General features: G+C 38.8%; 1 protein-coding gene across 4 annotated transcripts in view; it reads left to right on the top strand.

Annotated features, from left to right (window-relative positions):
* The window catches only part of ppp1r12a (protein phosphatase 1, regulatory subunit 12A), a 51,870-nt gene extending 29,273 nt beyond the window's left edge, over positions 1-22,597 (top strand). The window contains exons 3-20 of one of the 4 annotated variants that reach the window (XM_084406194.1): positions 1,440-1,558; positions 7,557-7,716; positions 8,393-8,537; positions 8,661-8,735; positions 8,826-8,917; positions 9,672-9,832; positions 9,930-10,060; positions 13,698-13,919; positions 14,053-14,141; positions 14,335-14,451; positions 16,285-16,431; positions 17,423-17,533; positions 17,622-17,768; positions 18,624-18,714; positions 19,641-19,820; positions 19,922-20,084; positions 21,617-21,744; positions 22,408-22,597. In XM_084406194.1, coding sequence (XP_084262320.1) covers positions 1,440-1,558; positions 7,557-7,716; positions 8,393-8,537; positions 8,661-8,735; positions 8,826-8,917; positions 9,672-9,832; positions 9,930-10,060; positions 13,698-13,919; positions 14,053-14,141; positions 14,335-14,451; positions 16,285-16,431; positions 17,423-17,533; positions 17,622-17,768; positions 18,624-18,714; positions 19,641-19,820; positions 19,922-20,084; positions 21,617-21,744; positions 22,408-22,566 — 2,437 coding nt within the window. In that variant the 3' untranslated portion in view covers positions 22,567-22,597. Of the gene's footprint in view, positions 1-1,439; positions 1,559-7,556; positions 7,717-8,392; positions 8,538-8,660; positions 8,736-8,825; positions 8,918-9,671; positions 9,833-9,929; positions 10,061-13,697; positions 13,920-14,052; positions 14,142-14,334; positions 14,452-16,284; positions 16,432-17,419; positions 17,534-17,621; positions 17,769-18,623; positions 18,715-19,640; positions 19,821-19,921; positions 20,085-21,616; positions 21,745-22,407 lie in introns of all 4 variants that reach the window. The other 3 variants (XM_084406195.1, XM_084406196.1, XM_084406197.1) reach the window with 3 other exon arrangements.
* The last annotated feature ends 1,916 nt before the right edge of the window (positions 22,598-24,513 follow it).

Genomic DNA, 24,513 nt, shown 5'->3' with positions numbered 1-24,513 from the left:
ACTTTGTCTTTGTTGCTGTGTTGTCAGTGTCACTCTAATATATGAAACGGACATTTTTAATTTTGATTTTCATGCTTGAGCTATATTGGAAGCTTGAGATCTGTATAGGGAACACGGCACTCTAGAGAAAATATCAGCTGACTTTTAAATGGGGCAAACAGTAAAACGGAACAAGCTTGCTTTTGTCCTGAATATTGGGAGTACTCTGACCTGTTTTGTATGTTTATAGGACTAATTTTTCTAGAACCCGAAACAGCAGTTGCCAGTGGTTAGTGTACAAAATGGTACACTATGAAACACCTATGAAAAGCCTTATGATTCAGATATACAATTTATATACTAATATGCACATTTTCTACATGCAATTGGACATTTCCCAAAGTTTCTTCTCGAAAACCATCCTAAATTCTGAAAATAGCTTATTTTTACCACTAATGGGGACAAGGCTCAAGGCGTGGTCAAAAGGTCTATTATCATTACTGTAGCAATGCATGCAGCACAGCTTAGACAAGTCACTTTCAAACCAAGCAGCTTTTGTTGGTCAACATGACACATCTGCATGACCAACTTGAACCAGTTGCGAATTCTGTGTCAGTAATTTCCCTATCATGTGGATTACCATGGATTTTGCCCGCAAATGTGTCAACCTTAATATGTATACGAATGAGCCAGGGTGGTTGACTAGCAACCGACTAGCTAGTTAAAAAATTTGTAGTTCCGCACATGCCTTGAAGAAGTAAGCCTGTTTTTTTTCTCTATAATTCTGACCACCCTGCAAGATATTTGATTCTGATGTCTGGTTTGACGTTGCAAGCAAATTAATCTCAGCAAAGCAAGAACAATGAAGGCGCATCACATTGTTGTTGAATGACCAGTTTCAAACAAGTTGCAAAGAACAATAATTCATAAGTCGAGGGCTTAGTATTCTGTAATTGCAACAAGTTTTGCAAGAGTGTTTGATTCATATTAAGAAACTGCTAGTTGAGCTGCTTTGAATATGTAAGAAGATCCAGACTGTAGTAAGGGCAGGTCTGTGCGGTCTTGTTCCCTAGTGCTGTGGTTTTTGAATCTGACACATGAGCAGTGAGGTTAGTGAGGGCGATGTGTTGATCACGCCAAGGTCAATGCTGAAGCGGTCTTTCAGGCAAGAGACTGCCACTCCTTTATAACTCTAAAAGCCTATGCACTCTGTGACATGAATCCACGCTGTTAACCAGTAACAGAAGTGAAGGACCACTTCAAGGAATTTTGATTAAGATGCTAATCACCACTGTCTTGAGGTGTCTATGAAGGGAGTCACATAAAATGAGGCCCCATTCCTTTCTTTTCCTTTTTCTTTTTTTATTCCAAATGAGCAGTTGTCAGTTCAATTTGGATCTCTAAATGATTGTACTAATCGCACCTGTTGCCTTTTTAAACGTCATGTCATGTCTTCACAGGTATCTTATCGGTCAAGGTGCAAATGTCGGTGTAGTAAACAGTGAGGGAGAAACACCATTGGATATCGCAGAGGAGGAGGCCATGGAGGAGCTTTTGCAAAACGAGATCAACCGGCAAGGTACTGCTACCTCCCCTTGACACACATTTCACAGGCACTCCAAACTTCATCTTTACTGACAATGATTTGGCATGGGTGTACAAGGCTTAGTGTCATGTCCGCGTCATGCTGTGGTTGAGATCATTGCTCTCTGATGATTTTGAGTCAGAGTTCTTCAAATGAATTGTCTTGTACAAATGGCCAGGGGTGATATGTGCATCATGCTAAACTTTCCCAGCTGCCGTGCACTCAAGTTGAGGCTGCAAGTCTTGGCAGGACTCCAGCGGGGTGCATTGACTCAGAATTAATATTAAAGCAGTGCTCAGGCAGTAACGCAACACACAACGCCCTTTCTCCTGTGTCCACTCTTAACCTGCCTGTGGACTTGCCTGTGTACTTGATGTCCAAGGTATGTCATGCGTGTGCAAAGTCATAAAGGATTTAGGGAGGTCGGTGCGGCCGGCTGTAGTGATGTCTCTTACATAATGGAGAAACATGATTCGTTTAACCCGCTGCCCATTGTAATGATCCCAAACTAGATGGAATGGTTTTTCTATTTTTGGCCTTTACCAGTCTTGATGATGAAACAGAGCCCCACTGCAACTGAGAGGCACTGTTCAGACATGCGTTAACAGCCTGAGGTGGTGTTTGGCTCCTTGCTCACCAGGATGTATCAGCGGCAGATAATAAAGACTGCTCTGACACAGGAGAGGAGGCAAGAGCGGCTGGAGATGGAGCTGTAGCATTTCCCTCTCTTCTATGAAAATCTGTGAACAGGCTTTAGCCATACATTTGATTTGAACAAGCTCCAAGACCAAGGTTCTTGCTGGTTGATAAGCAGTGTCAGGGTGGTGCAACTGTCCTGATAGCATAATGAAGGAAAAAGCCTCAATAGACCTTGTTCAGAGCAGCGCCATGACAGGTACGAAAGTGAGGCTGTGAGGGATAGACTTGCCGTGTTTCCTATGGCATCCGCTTTAAAAAGCTGTATAAATCTCCTAGATTACTTACAATTGTCCACAGCTTATATTGTCGGGAGTTTTTTGTCAACTGAAATTTCTTGGAAAGATATTTTTCCAGTGTTTCATGAGCAGAACAATCCAAAAACACATTAAATAACAGTACAGCCCATTGAAGAGATGCGTGTCTGTCCCTCACAGCCTCGCTTACATTCCCATTAAAAATCAAAGATGGCACTGCTGTGAATAAGGTCTATAAAAAGATAAAATGTATTTATTTTTATTTTAAGAATAATTTGTGGTGTTTTGCCTATATTTCAGTTTTTCTTAAAGGGGCATTTCACCCATTTGAACATTGTTTTTTATTTAAAGTGGGTCATATATGTAGTCGAAATGTAAAAGAAATTTTGAATTTGGTGCCTTTGTGACCGAGAAAAGACAAAAAATAACTTCAGGACGCATTTGTATGAAAGACAACAACTCCCACAATGCACCACATTGCACAGCTCCGCAAGCCACTCCCACTAATCCAGAAAGCGCATATTTGCCTATAAGAGAAATCACTCTTCCGTCTACAAGTCTAGCTACCACCAGAGCTTGAAATTAATTTCACATTCACACAAAATGTCTAGTTAGTTGGCGAACTCATTAGTGCATTACTCCTCGTTTGTATTTCTTTCGAAAAGGTGAATTATTGCATGGTACCTGGATGTTCAGTCAGAAGAACATATGCGGTGCGAAACTAGGAAACTAGTTCACAACACAAACGTCCGTGTCCTCGTCTGATTCAGAGATTTCGTCCAGGAGAAATTGTCATCGTTGAAAATCTTTGCCACAGACGGACTCTATCTCTGTGTTCGTAGCGGTTCGTAGTTGCATAGTGAGATCACCGGCGCCACCAGTCCGCCCTAACCCGAGCCAGTCCGGGCTCCTCGTCCGCGGCAGGCAGGTCTTCTGCCTCGGCTGCTCTTCGCTATAATGCGGCTTATAAAGGTAGCCACAAACACCTGATTCAAGCATCAGACTTCCGAAATCCTCTTCCTCTAGTCTATATCATATTGAGTACTCTCCTCCGCTATTGTCATAACTTTACATCTGTCTCCACAGCGCCTGTTAGCTTAGCTTCAAACAAGATGGAGGATATTGCTTTCAGTTTCAGAGAGTAAAGTCCCACCCACTGATCTGTAATAGGTCTGTAGCGTGAGCGGGTCCCGCCCCCTGGGAAAGATGAGGAACGAGTGCTTGTAGTCTCAACAGAAATCCCCCCCTCTTACACTTCCTCCTACAATGACGCAAAATGACGATTTTTGCGTCATTGTAGGAGGAAGTGTAAGAGGTAAATAACGGATTTCTCCCGTCTCAGGGGAAAATGAGAGAGTGTTGCACAACCATTCAATAGTATGACTGGGTTTCTAACAATGCAAAGCTTAATGCAAATGGGTGAAGTGTCCCTTTAATGTTGGAGAAATTTGCCTTTTGCCTTAGTCACTCATAAATTGGGAAAGACTGATTAGTCAGTTGATATTTGACCATTTTGGGACTATCACATCAGCCAATAACTGTGCTGTTTGGCCAATTAACAGAACTAATTTTTCTCACTTTAATCTGTTTCAGAACCTAACAATAGCCTTCAATTAGTTTTGACTAGATATTGACATTCACCATTGAAAAATTCATATTGGCTGACCAAGGCATACAAATGTTTTGTGAAGAAAGGCATGCCTTCCTCAGGTTTAGCATTTGTGGCTTTGACCAGCAGTAAGCCCACAGTAGCTGCTGAAACATGAGCCCCATCTTGGTATGCGGCAAGAAGACAATTCTCAGACAGCAAAAACCAAGCGTGTCCTTTATCTCTCCTAACAGCTCAACATTCGGTGTGAATTTGTTGATAATTGATCTGCCCTGCTATTTGTTAGCATGTCACACTCTTTAAGAGCATGTTATATAATATTCGCATTTCAGCCCACGCTCATGGGCATTTAGTGAGGCTCTGCCAATGGCAGCTGTCAGCTTTCATTTGAGGGTTGTATACTTGAGCTTTGGAGAAGAGGTGTCAAGCATGTATGATAGACCCATGCACACCTCCAGCGCACAGTTCTGCATGCGCAGTCTTAGGACTTCAGCTATCATAACCTAATGTTTGAACAGCTGAAATGGATCATCCTTCTCCTCCTGATCAAGGAGGATGCTTGTCTTTCGGTGGTCAGACTGGAAGGGGAGCCCACGCTTTACTCCATGTATTGTAATATAAGACACAGCTCTATTCTCAGCTCAGAGATGGCATTATGTAACACTGAGTGTTGTATAATGCCTTCAACCTCTTCTAATGTGATTATCTTTTTTCCCACTCCCTGTCTCCTTTTGAACGAAACCCTAGTCATGAGGTTAAACTTAAGCAGAGACCACCACCACCCCCTCAGTAGGGTCATCCCTTAGACTTATTAGCCGGTGCTCATTTCCACGGGAATCAGGTGACCGAGGTGCCTCTTCTAGCCAAAGCAAGAGACATTTCCAGCTCCTGTTGCTTGGAAAATCAGATGTCGGAGGCGCTAAGTCCATCATAGATGGTGACATAATCTGTCTGATGATAACCGACTTTTGGTATGAAGAGGATTAATGTAACTTATATAAAATAGCCTTGAAGTCTGGTATACTCACAGCAAAGTTTTTTTTCATGCTTTGCTTAGGGGTAAAAAGAAGTTTGAAATGCTTAAGCAGTGGTATACTGTTAGCGAACATCCCGATGCAGCCCACACTGCTGGGAGCCGAGTTTAGATCAATATTTAAATGTGTTCTATGCGCTTTCCTCTCAGTAACTGTGTCACCTTTCATTTACAATTACAACTTCAATTTCAGCATTGCAGTGTGTTCATGTTTAACTCATGGACGTCTGACCTTGAAGGACTGAACAGAAGAAATGGACTGAAGAAGGTGAAGCTGCAGAGCACGTCCACCTATTACGTAATTGCCACAGGCCAATGGTAGTTCACTTTGGCAAGCTGTTTTCAACGCCTGAAACAAACTTGGTTTTGGCTCGATTTTGTTCGAAATGATGCCACACCAGTCCTGCTTCAATTTAGCTTGAACTATATTAGGTTTGTTTTAGCTGCCTGGCTATACGCTTGGCTGTTGTTTAGCGCTCTTGTGGAGGTCAGTTTGTCTCTTCGTTTTTGTAAAGGCTGCATATTCTCCTGGTACTCCAAGCACTTTTGTTCTACCTGTTTTTACTTTTTTCTACCTGTTTTTACATGCAGCCTTGGTCTTTCAGATGAGAAAAAAGAGCCATTATGCTCATCAGCTGTCTGTTACACAATGCATTCAAAACTATTAAGAAGGAAAAACAAAGCAAAGCTGTTTTCCCCCATCTTTTGGCCTTGTTGAATCAGCAGAGCCACTGGTGACATCGCTACTTGTTCACCATTTTGAGCAATCTGCATCTCGATAGCCTGTTTAAAGCAGGCTATATCTTCAGCCTTTTGTCCTGGGTTGCTGAGGAGTGCTGGTGCTCCGGTTTGCACAGGCAAATAAAGAACTAGTTGATACCCGTAAGCAGAGATAAGTCACACGAATGGCAGCACGCATATAGTTCTGAACGAATGTCCACTGAAACTCTAATGTTGTGTTCACAATGACATCTGGCATGTTCTCAGAAATCACCAACTCTTATTGAAAGTGAATGGGTTTTTACTGTTACTGATAGACAGTACTTAAAATTACTGTTTAGACATCACCTTTTTACACCAGAAAAGCCTGTGATATTCAGGCTCCACTTGATGAAGGGATGTTGTTAATCTTCATAAATACTTCCCACAATCGGATATTTCTCTCTACACTGCACTGCTCTGTCATGGAATTTGCACAGGCATTCCTACAGATTTCTGTCCCGTGGACCTGTCTTTTTCATGCTGCTGGCTTACTTCCAGCTCTCTTGTCAAACTCGCCAGCTAAACTGATCAAAATCTGACACTTTAATCACATCATAGTTCACTTCCCCAACAGTCGCACCTGCCGGACATTCAGTTGGTCCTGTAGCCTTATAAGGGTTGTGGCATGCTTCTTGTTTGTAATCTGAGATGCCTCCTTTTACGTTCATTATTCTGACAAAAATGGAAGGTCAAGTAGCAGTCAGTTATCTTTCTATATATAAAGTTTTGACCTTGTTTTGATACTCAGTGGAGATGTTGCTAAGCATTTTGAGGCATGATTAATGGTCGCTTACTTCAAAGTTATATACTCTCAAGTTACAATTGTTGTTTCTGGTTTTAGCTTAATGCTGTTCAGTGGCCAGTTGCATAAACTTCTTAGACTAGTCTTAAAAGTTAGCCATCTAATTATTTTCTTCAAGACTTTTTAAAGTCAGTTACATCAAAAGGCACAACAGTCTCATTTAAATCGAAATGTAAGACTGATCACCCCTTGTCTTACTGTTAGATATTCAAACTAGTTAAGGCACCGTCTTAAAGTGGCTAAGTTTATGCAACTGGCCCCAGGTCTCTACATGCCTGAGTAAATGTCAGGGTATATAGACTAGAGGTACAGTGACCTATTTGGCAGTCCTCCAGTATGAAGTAGTTTACATGTTGTGTTTTTGAAACCATTAAAATAATTTAAGTATGCATTGAATTCTTTTTCTGCACACTTGAATAATAAGTGATATGTTCTGGCACAGCAGAAAGTTAATTTACTTTGATTAAAATGTTATTTTGTACTATCAATCAGATAGTAGTCAATAAAAGCTTCATGTACTTGAACAATTTAATTGAATTTCAATTCATGAAAAATTTGTAATGGGCACATTTTTTTCCTCACAAACAAACCTTTGTCACTATTACAGACATGCCAGTCATTCCTCAAACTGTTTACCTGGCTGCGCTGTAGTCAACATAGTGACCCCTGTAGTTGTCAACTGCAGTTAAACATGCACCATTCACATGAGCCATGTCGAAGTATCCTATATTTTGCTTTTCGAATGGTTGGCCTCCGTGGACATCCTGCAGTTTGGCCAGGTCAAGAATATGTACTAATCCTAAGGATCTGCCCCTCCCTCCATCTTGCTCCAGGCGTGGATATCGAGGCGGCCAGGAAAGAGGAGGAGCGGATCATGCTAAGGGATGCGCGACAGTGGCTTAACAGCGGCCTGATCAACGACGTCCGGCACGCCAAGTCTGGGGGGACCGCACTACATGTCGCTGCAGCCAAGGGATACGCTGAGGTTTTAAAGTAAGTTTGCTTGTCTTCATGAGAAAGAATTTGCCATTTTGCCATCCTCAAAGGGTTCAGAGGACACCTGTGATAATATTCGTCTTTATTTTGTTGCCAATAAGTGAGATTTAGAAGCTAGTGAAGGTAGAAACAAATTAAACTTTTGTACAGCAGGTGTGGAGGCTTTACTTGGTCCATCCCATACGTCACCTTTCAACTCTTTTTGGTTCTTGTACACAGGACGAGACAGTATGTCACCTGTTTATCTGCCTCCATTACAGTAGATTATCATGAGCTGTTGAACAAACACTGCTCAAGATGTGTGGCAGGAGTTAGGCTGTGTCTCTGTTTACGGTGCTTTCAGCCTTTGGATGTCAGAGTTGAATGACTGTGACAACTGCTCCATCTGCTGCTGCACCAAAACAACAGGACTGTAACCGGATATACTTTTTTTTTTTTTTTTTTTGGTGTGTGGAATCTCTGAAAACTTCACATCTAATGTGTATTTTTATGACAACTAAATGTTGGCATGCGTAACATGCCTTCTAGGCAATGGAAAAATGAGCCCATTGGTCTACACAATATCCCAGGCCTTTGGCAAATGAGGCCAAGCTTAGATTGCGGCACCAAAATCCAAGAAACCCAGATTTGTCTAATCTCATCATGCTATTTCTGTCGCTTTAACTGTTTGCAGGCTTTTAATCCAAGCAGGGTATGATGTAAATATTAAAGACTACGATGGCTGGACTCCGCTCCACGCTGCTGCACACTGGGGCAAAGAAGAGGCATGCCGGATACTTGTAGAACATTTGTGTGATATGGACGTCATCAATAAAGTGGTATGGGTTTTATGGCTTTGTCTGTGCTACTAGCTTCAGTGTAGTCTTCCTCAGAGTCTGAACAACAATTAAAATGTCTCTGATTCGAATTGAACCCTAACAATGTTGCATTTTGGTTCTCAGGGTCAGACGGCGTTTGACGTAGCTGATGAAGATGTCTTGGGATATTTAGAAGAGCTGCAAAAGAAGCAGAATCTGGTAATTTCACACTTTTGCCATCAGACCTTCAATCATAAACAATTCTGCTTTGTTCTGTAGCCTTAAGCTGACATGTTCTGTTTGTTCTAGCTTCTGAGTGAAAAGAAGGATGTTAAGAAGTCTCCTTTAATAGAAACTACGACTACTGGGGACAATAATCAACCTGTGAAACAACCGAAGAGGTAAATGTCTCCTGCTCACTAGAGAAAAACCGCCATTATGTGATTGATAATACTGTTTGCCCAATGTCTTGACCCTACCATAAATGTCAAGGACACACACACACACACACACACACCTGAATCCACTTGGGACGCTTTCACACTAGAGCTTTTGGTGTGGACACAAATCTGTTTTTCATCATTGTTTGGTTGATGTGATAGCTGTTTTCCCAAACTTGGATCTGGTAGTATAAACTTAATCCATTTTAAATGGCAAAACTGAACCGCTATTGAGGACATATCATTTGCAAGCAGATGACCAATACTAATTAAAAGTTTCATCTTTGTCCAGTGTCTGTGCTATTTCTCTCCAGAAGTTACAACTGATATAAATATTTGCCTACTCTTTTAAACTACAGTTGTGTGTATCTCTTAATGTCCTCACACAAGCACTCTTGTTGCGATCTTCAGTAGTTTGTTCGTTGTTCCGCCTCTTCCGACTCTTCCGACTGTCAAACAGTGAACACCTTAGGGACCAACTAATTAGTGCAAAAAATTCAAGGTGCATGTGACAAATCAGTCTGTGTATGTATAGTATGTCTACTATGCTAATGATGAAATTTACGTCACACGCATTGTATACATACCTTTGCGTACGCATTAAATTCCAAGTATACTTGGGGCTTTAGTGTGAATAGGCCTTAAAAGTGAAAGCTTTGTGTGTGAGGAGTTTGATGTAAGTGGTGCTTAACCGTTGAGTGCATCTGTGTTTTAGTAAAGAAACGGTTCTACTGGAGCCAGAGAAGACTGCCCCAAGAATCGAGACTCTGGAGCCAGAGAAGGTGGATGAAGAAGAGGGGGAGGGGAAGAAGGACGAGTCTAGCTGCTCTAGTGAGGAAGAGGAGGAGGAAGACTCAGAGTCTGAGAACGAAGCAGGTAACTGTTCGAAACATTGACCACCACAGACCGCTTCCCCAACTAGCTTTGTGTTTAATTGGTGAAAATGATTTACATACGATTTCTTTTTTTCCAGACAAGACCAAGTCTTCTATTCCATCAAGCATTTCCAACAGTACACCTGCACCTGCGCCTACTAGTGTCACCGCCACGTCGCCGACTACCCCAAGCAACCAGGTGACCACCCCAACCTCACCTACCAAAAAGGTACATCATCTCCCCTTGAACGTGCCGGCACATCCACCATTCCCTCCACCCAATCTTCCATGTTTCTCTGTCTTTCAGCCCACAGCAAGAATTCTCCTTGGAAATATCATTCATTCTTAATGCATAGCATGTATTTGAGCACGTGTCAGTAAGCAAGAAAGTTGCATTTGCAACTTTTTCGGAATGAATGTTATTGGCTGTTTCAAGTTGAACAGTTTATAGGCTTCACAACAGAGGAGTTTCAAATTCATTGTTACGTGGCATCAGCGTAGCATGGTTGCAAAATTCTAAAAAGTCAGCTGATCTATGTGGTTTTCAGACATATCAGTGTGCAGTGCATTCTAGTACTGTGCACTTGAAGAGTAGAGAAAATGTCCTCCACACTTCTTTACCATGTACCTGCTGCCCTCTGCTGGACTGTAAGGGAATTTCATCAAGTTTGTTGTTAGAAAATGCTATTATTCAGAACAGATTTGATTTCACTGTAAACCAAATTTAACACTGTAACCTAATGTAATTCAGTTTGGTTATTTTTTTTATTTTTTTTAATAAGTATAAGCTTTATTTAATGCTAGTTGCATTATAAAAGTAGAAGATTCTTGATGAATGTTAAATTTATATTATATTAATTAAAAATAAAATATTGACTGGAGCTGCTGATGCATATCTGGCCAAGAAATTTGCAGTAAAAAATGTTAAATGCACAAAACATTGATTGATATTCGTCAGACGTTATAGGCCAGTATACAGTGCTATGCATAAGTTTAGACACCCATGCTAAAGTTGACTAAAAAGAGGAATAAAAAATCATCTTTTGGAAATTGAATTTAATGCCTTAATTTAAAAAATTAGGAAAAATCCAACCTTTAAGGACACCAATTTTCTTTGTGAATGAATAATGTATCGTAAATAAATAAATGTTCTTCCTTAAAATACAGGGTGCATAAGTTTGGACACCCCTATGTTAAATTCCCATAGAGGCAGGCAGATTTTTATTTTTAAGTATTTTTTGTAAAAAAAAATTTAGGATACTATGCATCCTGATAAAGTTCCCTTGGCCTTTGGAATTAAAATAGCCCCACATCATCACATAGCCTTCACCATACCTAGAGATTGGCATGGGGTACTTTCCATAAGATCATCTCTCAATGCAAATCAAACTAGCTATTAGGCTAACTGAAATAAAACCATGCCAATCTCTAGGTATGGTGAAGGCTATGTGATGATGTGGGGCTATTTTAATTCCAAAGGCCAAGGGAACTTTATCAGGATGCATAGTATCCTGGATCCATGAAGTAACTGGCCTTTGAAAATAAAAATCTGCCTGCCTCTATGGGAATTTAACATAGGGGTGTCCAAACTTATGCACCCTGTATTTTAAGGAAGAACATTTATTTATTTACGATACATTATTCATTCACAAAGAAAATTGGTGTCCTTAAAGGTTGGATTTTTCCTAATTTTTTAAATTAAGGCATTAAGTTCAGTTTCCAAAAGATGATTTTTTATTCCTCTTTTTAGTCAACTTTAGTATGGGTGTCTAAACTTATCCATAGCACTGTAATGCAAGTCATTATTCTTTGTTTAATAGTAATATTTATGTAATATATGTCCATTGCAGTAAAATCCTGCTTTTTTTAATTGCATATTAAACTCAGGTTTGCCGGCTAAACGCATTATATGTCGTGACAGGGCTTTTCATATATTTTCTTTTTCTTTGCCGTCCCTTTCTCTCTATCACTCGTGCGTCATGAAGTATCTTTTTCCTTTCATTTGCTGCTTGATTTATTTCATTCAGGGGTTCTTTCTTTCTTCCTTTTTCTTTCTTTTTCTTTACAATCATCTGTTTTTTTTCTCTCTCTCTACTCATCATTGTGTTGTCTTGGATGGCTTTAGTCTGATAACATTACTGCCCTTGTGCCTGGGGGGGAGCCAGGCTGTCCTGCGTTGTGGCGTCAAGGCTTGCGCAAAACTGGCATTGCGCTTGTGCCCAAAAAAGCGATGGTGAGGCCTCGGTGTGTTCAGCATTGTGATTCCCGCCCTATATCTTCCCCACATGACCACGTCCCTAACCAATCAGATAACTGCCTAATCCAAGACCATTTCCTCTTCCTATCTCTGGCTCACTGCATGGTGTTGTCGCTGTCAGTCGTGGCTGTGATGACGTGCTGTTTTCTGTCGAAGATCATCTATGTGATAGTTTATGACAGGTGACGTCAGTGTTGTGTGTACTTTGATAAGGGCGAATTCATTTATTATCGACTCTAAACCCTAACAGGTCACCAGGATGCTGATGAGTTTGCAAAAACTAACATCTTGATTGAAATTGGGCATGTTTGGTTTTGTTATCCGTGTTGTTTTTATAATATTATTTAGCATTCTCATCATCTTAAGGCCTAGATTTCTTTTATTTAAATAATATTAATTCAAGTTTGCATTTCTGAAGGCAATGGAATCCACAAAATCGTTCAAAATGGCCCCACACGTGTTTCCCTTGAAGTTTAGTTTTGAATTTTATAGGCATCAGAGCACTGGGGCTGGGCGTTTGTTTTTATTTGTTTGTTTATGTATAGTTATTTATACGTATACTCAAATTTCTAAAGATTAAAAAAAATATATTTGTACTTAGTTTTATTTTTTAGTATTAAAATATATATATTTAGTCATTTATTTACTTTTATAAATACATTTTTAAAATAAAATATTTATTTTAAAAACATATATTTTTTAAAAATGTTTCTTTATTTCTTTTATTTATTATTGCACAATTTCTTTATTTTATTAAAATATTTGTATTTTTTATTTGTTGTTGAATATTTACAATATACTATATATTATTAGTTATTTTTTATTTTTTGCAATTACATTTTCTGAAGGTTGATATATATATATATATATATATATATATATATATATATATATATATATATATATATATATATATATATATATATATATATAATATGTATGTACATGTAGAGTGCAACAGTCAGGTTCCGAAAGTAAAAACTCCATTCATTTTCTACATAGGAAAATTGTCAGTGATAACTTATAAAGCTATGAGGTTGTTAATCGATGGTATTAGCTTTTGTAGTGGTCAGTCCACATTAATCAAAAATAATCATATTTGACTGCGGAATTAGTGGTGGATAAACTACATTATTCATGATGCTATACAGAAAATTCCACCAATCAGAGAGGCGAAGCAAACAAAACGCATCCCTAAAAGCCTTTAAGTACACCGCCTTGTACCTTTTATATTTTTGTCAGATTTTCAAAGCTTGTAATGTTATGATTCACCTCATTGCTGGTTGGCTTGGTTCATGACTTAAAAGGCTTTAACAAAGATGTTTTTGAATTCCCTATTGGAGAAATGAATGGAAATAATTCTTCCGGAACCAACGCCGCTGAAAAAGAAGGCGGCCACTTTTGCACTCTATTGAAAATCATTTAAAATGTGAAAAATATCAAAAGGTTTCCCAGCCCTGCGGTCCACTGCTCCCATATGTATGCCCTGCTTTGACCTGTCAAGCTGATCCGTGTTCTCTGTTCTCACACCCCTTGATGCACTCCCAAAACGATCTAACTTTTGTTTTCCACCCCCGTCCCTTCTTTTTTTGTTCTTTCTCCTCTTTAGGTGAGCACACCTACAGGGAAGGTGTCTCCTAAAGACGAAGAGAGGAAGGATGAGTCTCCTGCATCATGGCGTCTGGGCCTGCGAAAAACCGGCAGTTACGGAGCACTGGCAGAAATCAGCACAGCTAAAGAGGCACAAAAAGAGAAGGACACAGCTGGGGTGATGCGCTCGGCCTCTTCTCCTCGCCTCTCATCCTCACTGGACAATAAGGACAAGGAAAAGGTCTACTAGACTTTAGTTTAGTTTCATTTTGGGGGGAAATAATCCTGTTTTTAATTGGAAGGTTGGAGCGGTTTGCGTTTGATTCTTGAGTTCGCTTTATAGTCTTGTTTCCTGTCTTCATTTATGTGCACAGGAAAAGGAGAAGACACGCCTGGCGTATGTTGCTCCATCCATCCCGAGGAGACACGTTAGCACATCAGACATTGACGAAAAGGAAAACAGGTAAAGAAAGGACACATGCTGTTTTGAGAGCACCTCCTGATGAAGCACAAGCTCAAATGTAGCATGGTTTTGTGGCTTATGCAGCATGTTCACTACTTAGAACGATGGTCTGATAGAAGTAAGCTAGTGTAATAGATGTTTCAAGCGTGGTTCTCTGGAATCGGAGGTACTACTTCTAGCTTGTGGTTCTCAGGGATTCGGCTGCTAGTCTGGTACGTAGCGGCTCATACACCAGGAGGCGCTGGGAAGAAGACCTGAAGAACAACGACGGAACGGCCTCACAAAACAGAACCTCCAGCTATCAGCGCAGGTTAGCTTTTACCATAGTAATAATATTCATTTGATTGCCTAGCGACTGAGACTAGTAGATCGCTTCTTCCTGCTGCTGCTGCTGCCTGAGATGATTCTAGCACCTTTATTTTCCTGTCAAGCATTTATAGCAGCTGCCGTCGGCTTGCGTTTGTGTATGACGTTTTGCCTGCGATTCGATCTATCTTAATATAACATGGTGTAAGGTGTAAGTACTGTAGTTTAGAAACATAACTAACTAACAGCTAACTTGAGTAGAACTGCAGAAGTGCGTTAATCTCGGCTCACTGACATCGTACATTCTTTTAGATGCTCTTTTGAGCATGATATTCATCTTCCATCATAAGCATATATAACACAGAGGTTTTCAGGCTTTTTACTGCCAAGATCCCACAAATATGACGATCCCCTTTCAAGGAATATAAATTCCTTAAATATAAAGGCCCCTGTGTGTTTTCATGTATATAGACACATTTTGTGATCATATAAAATGTTATATCTCTATTTAGACTACCGTTCAGAGGTTTGGGAAAGTAGTTAATATTTTTATTCAGTAAGGATGCATTACATTGATCAAAAATGACTTTTACATTTGTTACAAACATTTTTTTCAAATAAATGTTGTTTCTTTACTTTCTATTCATCACAGATTCCTGAAAAAAATTATCAAGATTCCCACATAAATATTAAGAAGCTCAACTGTTTTCCACATTGATGATAATAATAAAAACAATGTTTCTTGAGCATTAAATCAGCATATTAGAATGATTTCTAAAGGATCATGATTTCTAAAGGATCATGTGATGCTGCAGACTGGGGTAATGATGCTGAAAATTCAGCTTTGCATCATAGGAATAAATTACATTTTAAAACCTATTCAAATACAAAAAAAAAAAAAAAACTATATTTTGATCAAATAAATGCAGCCTTGGTAATCATAAGAGACTTATTTCAAAATCATTAAAAAATCTTTCCGATCCCACACTTTTGAACGGAAGTGTATGAAGTCATATTATAAAATCAAATCTGTATTCAGATTTTATTTTTAATTTTTTTTATTACTGTTACAAACTAGAGCTGTAAATAGAACAAAAAACTATTAATGAATATTCTAATGATTTTTCAATCAGTCTTTAGACAGCAAAATGAGACGGTATTTAAATGAAATGTCTTCAATTATTTCATTAAATATATTTCGTTAATAATTTCAGTTAACAGCCTACCTTTGACGCATAAGAATACATTTTAGTCACATTTAATTGGTCTAAAATGAGCATGACTGAATTTGTGCTGCCTGGTTTGGTTTCAGACTCTGACCCCCCCAAAAAAAGCACGCTGAAGTGTTAAGGTGATGATACACAGGGCAACTTTTTGAGCAATGTTGCTGGGCAATCTTGCCGAGCGATTGTTGCTTGGGCACTTTCCCATTGAAAATGGGCAATAAATTTATATCTGGATAATTTAGATCGGTCGTGGGCCCTGTGTCTCATCTGGTTACCCGTTGACGGCAACATTGCCCAGCAACATTGCTCAAAAAGTTGCCCTGTGTATCATCACCTTTAGATCTTTCTTACAAAGCATGCAAATGGTTTCTAGATAACGAGTAGGTTTCTGTTTTTATGTCCAGGGAAGTTAATGATGGTATTTGATTTATATCCCAAAATATGACTTTATAAGAAACCAAGCCCCCCCCCCCCCCCACAAGGGAGTGAGTGCTTTAGACATATGTGTAACATTTTGTCTATGTGTGTCTGTTTTAATGTGTGTGTGTGTGTGTGTGTTTGTCCGCTCCCTGCTAACTCACCTCTTTCACCCCGCCACTTCCACACGGCAGTACGTCTCACACGCTAGCGTTAGGCCGCACGTCTAGCTCTCGCGACCTGCCCGCCAAATCCTCCTCTGCCTCCAGCCTGGAACCTAACAACTCTAAAGCCTGGCAGCAGCCTTCCTCCTACTACCAGTCTTACAGCATTCACCGCAGGTACCTGCCCGAGCACCGCCCAGCAAACGCACACACACACACACACTCCATGTCCTCCATGTGTCTTTGCTTTCCCCACATGTAGCTTCTTGCCATTCTTACTGTCTGGTGATTTATTTGTCTATGGGGTGTATAGTTTTACACTATCCATTAGAATAGACTTAATATATATAGTGCTGGTCAATATAATAAAAATTCACAATGTATTCGCCAAGGTTGACGAGGTAATTATAATTGAATGGTTAGTTCCAGTAACTGTGAAATTTCAAAATACGATTTAAGAAATATTCAGTTAAATATTACCTAATATAACGTTGAATAGTATTGTTTTAATTTTAATTCTTAGTTGAGTAAACATTGAATAAAGATACAAAGGCAAAAAGATGCAAATAAAAAGTAAACCGTGTTTGAAGTTAAATATAGAACTTTTCACTGAGAAAACAGAAACAATTTTTTAGAATTTTTTTTTTTATATATTGCCTAGTCCTAATTGTTGTTTATTTTATTCATTTTATTTTTATTTGCACATTATTGACCTGGCTTTTGCTTTGCTTTGCTTTGCTTTTTGTTTTGCTATGATTTGTTTTTGTGTGTTTTGTTTGGTTTGGTTTATTTATTTATTTTAATTTTTTTCTTTGTTTTTTTGCGTGTGTTTTTCTTTGGTTTGGTGTTTTGTTTTGTGCACTATGGACCTGGCTCAGGTTTTTCGGAATAACGGGCAACTCGTTCCTGTTTTCTCTTGTGGTGGTACTTTTGACTTGGTACTTGGTTTCTCTCTCTCTCTCTCTCTCTCTCTCTCTCTCTCTCTCTCTCTCTCTCTCTCTCTCTCTCTCTCTCTCTCTCTCTCTCTCTCTCTCTCTCTCTCTCCTCTCTCTCTCTCTCTCTCTCTCTCTCTCTCTCTCTCTCTCTCTCTCTCTCTCTCTCTCTCTCTCTCTCTCTCTCTCTCATCCAATGCTTTGTCCACTGACTGTTTTATGTGTTACCGTAGCAGCTCATTTGGAAGGAGGCAAGATGATGCTTTAAGTTCCACTTCTTCTGCCACTTCCACAACAACGACCTCCTCCGTTACCTCACCCACAGGACACCGCAGCCTGCTGTCTAGGTACGAGCACACACACCTCTTTAAATTAACTTACAAACTAAACACTCAAGAGTTGGTTGTGACAGTGAAATGTGTTGATGCGTAACAGGTATTGGGCTGAGGAGAACGCGGACAAGGAAAAAGAGAAAGAGAAGGAGTCGGCCGCGGTCATCCCCACAATCAACACTGCAGCCACCACCACTACCACCTCCACTACTGGAACTATACTGGGCTCTGACGGACGAGAGAGACGCAGGTACACACATGCACTGCAACATGGGATCATTGAGTGTTTCTGCTTTTTAGCACCATTTGTTCTGGATGTATTTTTACCATTTTGTTTATGTCAGTTGTGATTTAAAAAAAATAAAATAAAAAAAGAGACCAGCCAGCTCTGATTTGATTTGAAGCAAAAAAGCTGAAATTTCTTTTTGAAAACATAAAAATTGATTCAAACTTATTGTATCTATTTAGGACATTTAACTTAAATGGATAATTTATCCAAAAAATAATAGTCATTATTTACTCTCACCCTCACATTATTCTTAACCCATATAACTTCCATTCATATGCAGAACACAAATAGAGATATTTTTATTATTTTTCATTTATTGTAAACCATATGAATTGAGCAGTTTAATCCAAGTCTTCTGAAGAGATCACTTTAAACGATGAACAGATTTAATTTAGGCTTTTATTCACACATAAGCCTTGATCAACGCACACGCATAGAGCTCATCAAATATGGTAACAATAATATACAGAAGTTGAATAATAATTTAATCATTATTAATAATAATATTTCAAACCTGAATTGAGAAGGTATACTAGCTATATTATAATATTTATTGCCAGCCACAAAGCTATATTTTGCCATTTTAGACGCTACGACACAATATGTTTTCTTCATTAGATATTTTTTTGGTCTTTTATTTGAATTCTACATGTCAATATTTAACTTCAATTTAAACAATGTTCCTGTCTTATAAGCCCTGTCTTATTTATTCCCCAAAGCCTATTTTTACTCGTATTAAACTTGCCCTGAAGAGCCTCAACGAAAGCACTTGTTGCTTCAGCTGTGGGATTTAGTTTCTTTGTGTTGCGTCTGTAGATCATACCTCACCCCTGTGCGTGATGAAGAGTCTGAGTCTCAGAGGAAAGCCAGATCCAGACAGGCACGGCAGTCCAGGAGGTCCACACAGGCAAGTCTAGACTCTCATCTAAACACCTCTGCAGGAACTCTCTCTAATAATAGACTGAACCACATTAAAACCGATTTTAACGGTTCTTGCTTCAAATTTTTAGCATTGAAGCTCAGGATGTGCTTACTGGAATTTATTGCATTCTGAGCTCTGTGATGTGACACAGATTTATGGGAGAAATTGAGAGGAAATTGAGTCTTTCCTTTCAAAAATAAGGCCATGTTTCATCATTAGTTGTGACTAGGGGCTCTAAAAACTTGTGGCTAAACAAAATCATTACCTGCTTTAAAAAAAACTAAATTATATATTACATAATCATGTAATGCCTATTTTGCCTATATTTGCCTATGTATTTAATTTCCTATAATCCCTATAGGAATTAAACACTTTACAAGTAAAAGATCCTTTATCTTGATTATATATATATATATATATATATATATATATATATATATATATATATATATATATAATATTATTATTATTATTATTATTATTATTATATATATTTTTTTTTTTTGTGGGGATTTTACCTACATATAATATTAATATTAATAATAAATGATAAATCAGATAAATCAACACTTGAACTAAAACTAAAGGAGAAATGTGATTGGATAAAGTTAAGCTGTTTTAAATTGGAAATGCACTTCTGTTATTAATTTTGTTATTAATGTTAATCAAATAATATTTCTTATTATTGATATTAAATAAATATTATTATATAAAACTATTATTAATAATATTATTATATTAATTTATATTTTCTTACAGTATCACAGTATCGTAGTGTCCTGCCCTGGTTCTTATTAACGTAATTTGTTTGTATATATCTGCAGTTACAACAAAATGACATCATTATTGAGGTCATTTAGCAGACTCAGAAATGAATGACATAATTTTAACATTTTGACTTTCTTTTTCAGGGTGTGACCTTGACTGATCTCCAGGAGGCGGAGAAGACCATCGGTCGCAGTCGCCCCATACGGCCTCGAGAAGACGAGAAAGAAGAGAAGGAAAAACAAGACAAGGAGAAACAGGAAGAGAAGAAAGAGACCGAGACCAAGGAGGATGACTATAGGTCACGCTACCGTAGCTTTGAGGAGGTGAGGAAAACTCACAGGGAACAGGACAGTTTGTGGAATTTTAACTAGCATTTTTTGTGTGTGTTTTATATCACACGAGTGTCCTCTTTGTTGTCCTCCAGAAGTACCGGACCGGCACCTTGGCCTCGACCACCACGGCCTCCTCCACTCTGCCTTCTTCCTCTGGCAGCTCGTCTTCTCTCTACAGCACCTCCTCTCTGAACCGGCCAAACAGCCTGACCGGCCTCACTTCAACCTACCGCTCCACACGTGACACTGAGAGAGGTACACATATCCGGGTCTCCTATCATCCCAACAAAAAAAAAAAGATAACTTTTTATTCATAACAATAATGAAGTAGCCAGTTGTTGGAACATGAAATATTTATTACGACATGACATTTTTAAGACGATGCAAAAAAAACTAAAAAAAGTTAATTATATGTACTGTTCCAAGCACTGCAAATGCCCTTAATTGTCATGGAAAAAACAACAGCTGTGTGTCACTTTAAGTACAGTGACATGGCACAGGAAGGAAAATGAGTGATATGGTTTTGTGACGCTACAGGAACTGGCATACAGACAGGGACTTCCTTTAGTATGGCTGCAGACTGACTAAGCCAAGCTTCAGGCCGTTGAAAATCTTGCGTTCGGTAGGATTTTTTTATGTTTTTGAAAGTAGTCTCTCACCCAAGCTGCATTTATTTGATCAAACATACATAAAAACAGTAACATTGTGAAATATTATTTACATGCAAAATAACCGTTTTTTATTTTAATATATTTAAAAAAAGTTATTTGTTCCTGTGATGTAAAAGGTTCAGCAGCCATTACTCCAGTCTTCAGTGTCACATGATCTTTCAGAAATCATCAGGGTTCTTTAATTCCGTTTGATCAAATTTAAGGTCATGAAACATCTCAAATATCTTAAATGATATAACAAAAGTCTTAATTATCCATTTAAGAGGTCTTAAATTTGGGGGACAGTAAATCAGGAATCACGATACGGCCTAATGTGTTTATTAAACTTCTTAAAGCTATGTCAGAATGAAATAAATGTGGCCGCTGCACGGTGCTGTTGCGCGTTCTACAGGCTCATGGTTTCAGAACAGTTTGCGATAAATGAATTCTGCACATCCATGGCGATCGATTGCTTTTGATCTACTGTTGATGTATTGACAATGTTTATTTTCTGGTTTTTATATTGTAATGTGTTCATGTTTTTAAGTGTGAATGTTGAAGCTCCTTCATCTGATAAGCAGTATTACATTCTTGTCGAATGTCTGCCACAGCCTATTTAATCAAGTAAAAGAATCTGAGATGCATGATTTATTTTGAGATTTTATGGTTTTGTTCTCTAGGGACTTTAATTTTATTTTAAAAAGTCATTCTAATATGCTGATTTGGTCAAGAAAAGTTTCTTAACATCACAGTTGAAAACAGTATTGCTATTTTTTTATTTTTTTTACTTGAATATTAATCTTTTGTCACATATATATCTTTGTCACATTCATTTTTTCCACACAAAAACAAATTCGTACTGACCCCAAACTTTTGAACTGTAGTGTATTTGATTTGACATGCTCCAGCTTATATTAGTTACAATTAAACCCACTAACCTTCATAATAATAATAATAATAATACAATTTATAGTTTCATTTTTTGAGATTGATTTTTGTTCCATTAGCTCAACCAGGATTAAGTCCTGGAGCAATATCATTCCCATAAATAAAATGGGGGTTTCCACCAGTGGTTTATGCATATTCATAGTTGCTCATTTGTACTCATAAACAACCATGTGTCTGTTTTCTGACCAGAGTATGATAGAAAAGAAAGAGAGGAAGATAAGGACAATGAAGACAAGTCTCAGCCACGCTCTATACGCGACCGCAGACGACCTCGAGAGAAAAGACGCTCGACTGGAGTGTCCTTCTGGACCCAGGATGTAAGAAACTCTTGCACATAAAGCGCATACAAAACTCACTCTGTATGGACTCGGACACAAAAGACATAATGTGAGCTTTACAGTCAGCATCCAAAACTATTTGCCGCCAGCCACAAAACTGTTATGGTTCTAAATATATAAATATATCACATTATTACATGACTCTCTGGAATACTTGATTCTGATTAGTCAATTGTAGCTAGCCAGAAAGTAAACCTACCTGACAGCTGGTCATTAACTCAATTTTATGTTCACGCCAAAGCATGTGTGTGCGTTTGGTGATTGGCAACTGTACATTTTTGGACCCTGTTTACTTTTATAATATAGTTGGAATTTGGGTAAAACTTTACAATAAGGTTCCATTAGTTAGCATCGGTTAATGCATTAACTAGCAATAAGCATTTGTTAGTATTTGTTAGAGTATTTATTCATCTTTATGTTAGTTGTTAAAAAACAGCTGTTTAATGTTAGTTCATGTTAGTTCAAGTCCATTAAATAATATTAACAGATACAACATTTGATTTTAATAATGTATTAGTAAATGCTGAAATTAACTTCAACTAAGATCTATAAATGCTCTAGAAGTATTTTTCATTGTTAGTTAACTAATGGGACATTATTATAAAGTGTTAACGGAATTTGAAATGTGTTTGTATGTTACAGAGCGACGAGAATGATCCAGAGCACCCATCAGATTCAGATGGCAGCACTAAAGGAGAGCCTCAGGTGAACATTAACTCACCCACAATGCATCTGCCAACACAAATGTACCAGTTAGACAAACGCTCAGTTCGGCTGCTTATTGTGTCGGACTGTTTTTGAAGGACTTTGAGGTTCTTCCTCTGCCCAGCTCTTACTTTCACCTTGTATAGTCAAAGAACAGTTTGACTTTCCTTCATGTTTGACATGACAAACAATTCACTGACATTACTGTGTGTCTGCTGACCCCCTCCTCCCTCTCCAACTTCCTGGAATTGTCCCAGCAGCATTAGTTCTCTTATAGATGAAAGTCGATTCACAGCCCGCAGACTGTCACCTATTACAGGAATAGTCAGCGAGCAATTCCTAGCTGCAGAAAATCACACTTCCAGCGATAAGAGAAAATACGTGACTAGTCACATGAGCCGTGTTTAGTGTGTACTTGAGCTGTTAGTTGTGTGGCTGGGGTGATATTGTGAGTCTAGCAAGGGGATAAGATAAATATCCTGCGTATCCTGTGCCAACATGATCCTGGAACCAGATCACACGCAGTTGGGCGGAAAACTGGGAATGAGTCATTCAAAAGTGACAATTTATTAGAGTCAGGAAGATAGAAATACAAAGAGTGAGACAAAGCTTTGTTGTTGACTGTTGGGTCAGTGGATGAAGAATAGGAAACAGCTTTTTGCATGTATGGAGAGGAAGAAAACCCAGCTGACACATTAAAACACTTTACCAAGTGCACTTGTTACAGCATCTCATCCATGTTTAAATATAGCTCAGATATGGCCCAATACAGCTAAAGATCAGTTCTTGCTTGAATGGTTCCAAATGATAAGTGTTCAGAGGGCCGCAATATGAAAGAAAATCTAATGAGGTCTATGGGTTCTTTATGAGACAGCTGTTTTTTGTTAGCTTAATAGCACACATTTCCTCTTAGTGAACTCTTCTGCTTTGAAAAGGAAGCCATGATACAAAGCTCAGTGCTGCAGAATGCTTCCAGGGCAATCAGCTACAGGAAGTGGGCTGCACAGTGGCACGGGTCTTTGCCTGAGAGCTTCTCTCAGCCCTTGTATCAGTCCAAAGTTTCCAGCCTTCAGCCAACAATAAGCACAAATGAGAGAAACGGTAATGTTTGGAATGGAATACTGTCCGTGAGTTCAATCTTGATTAAATTATTTTAAACGTTTTTATCCTGTAATTACATATGACTGGAAACGTAATTGAAATTCGTCTTTTAGAATATTCGAGAACTCTAAAAAGGAGAAAATTGTGGTTAAAGATCACAGTTAATTATACTACCGGTTCATTTGCACAGACATATTAAATGCTTTTAAGCATCTGTTGGCTTCGTTCTTTTGGTGCGTTCCGCACCGTTGGCTCTAGTCGGACAACCTCTGGGTTTCTTGGGCAGATTCATAGCGTCGGGCCGACTGTGAGAGAGAGAACTCTGGCTGTTCAGCTTAGCGAACGAGTCAGTGCACAAGAATAAAAGCAAAAGCGAGCAAAGTCGCCAAGATGGTTCCTGCAGAAGGCTGTTCTAATTTTACGTCATCTTACCTGAGCATTCAAATGCACAAATGTTTTCATAATAACATAAGCCGACTGGGATGAAGAAAGTGACAGAACACACATGCTAGTTGACAGTCACCTTTAGTTCTTTTGGTGCGTTCAAGCGCAGTTATTTGGCCGAGTAAGCTTTTGCTGCCGCTAGTTCTTTGACGTCGGCTTGGCGTGTCCCGGGCTCAAGTCTCATTACATTATGGCATACCTCTCATCTTGAGCGGTGTTGTTACTGAATGGTAATAGTTCTATGCATACAGAGAATATGCATCGTGCACAATATGCATACTGCATAGAACTTTCTTTCAAAATAATTGTTAGTATGCCAATCCAAACTCATTCCAATAGCCTGTGTTTGCTCTGAGGCGCTGGGGAATAAGATCAGACCCAGAGGTCTTGGCTGCGGATCAAGAATTCATGGAGAAAAGCCCAAGCAGGGCTGAGAGGTCTCGGAGCTCAGAGAGAGGAAGAAATAAAATGAGCGGAGGGGGGACGATGACCAAAGTC

Source organism: Rutilus rutilus, assembly GCF_951802725.1.
Source record: "Rutilus rutilus genome assembly, chromosome: 4".
NCBI classification, from domain to species: domain Eukaryota; kingdom Metazoa; phylum Chordata; class Actinopteri; order Cypriniformes; family Leuciscidae; genus Rutilus; species Rutilus rutilus.
The sequence above is the reverse complement of the archived record's forward strand: the minus strand, read 5'-3'. Positions and strand labels throughout refer to the sequence as shown.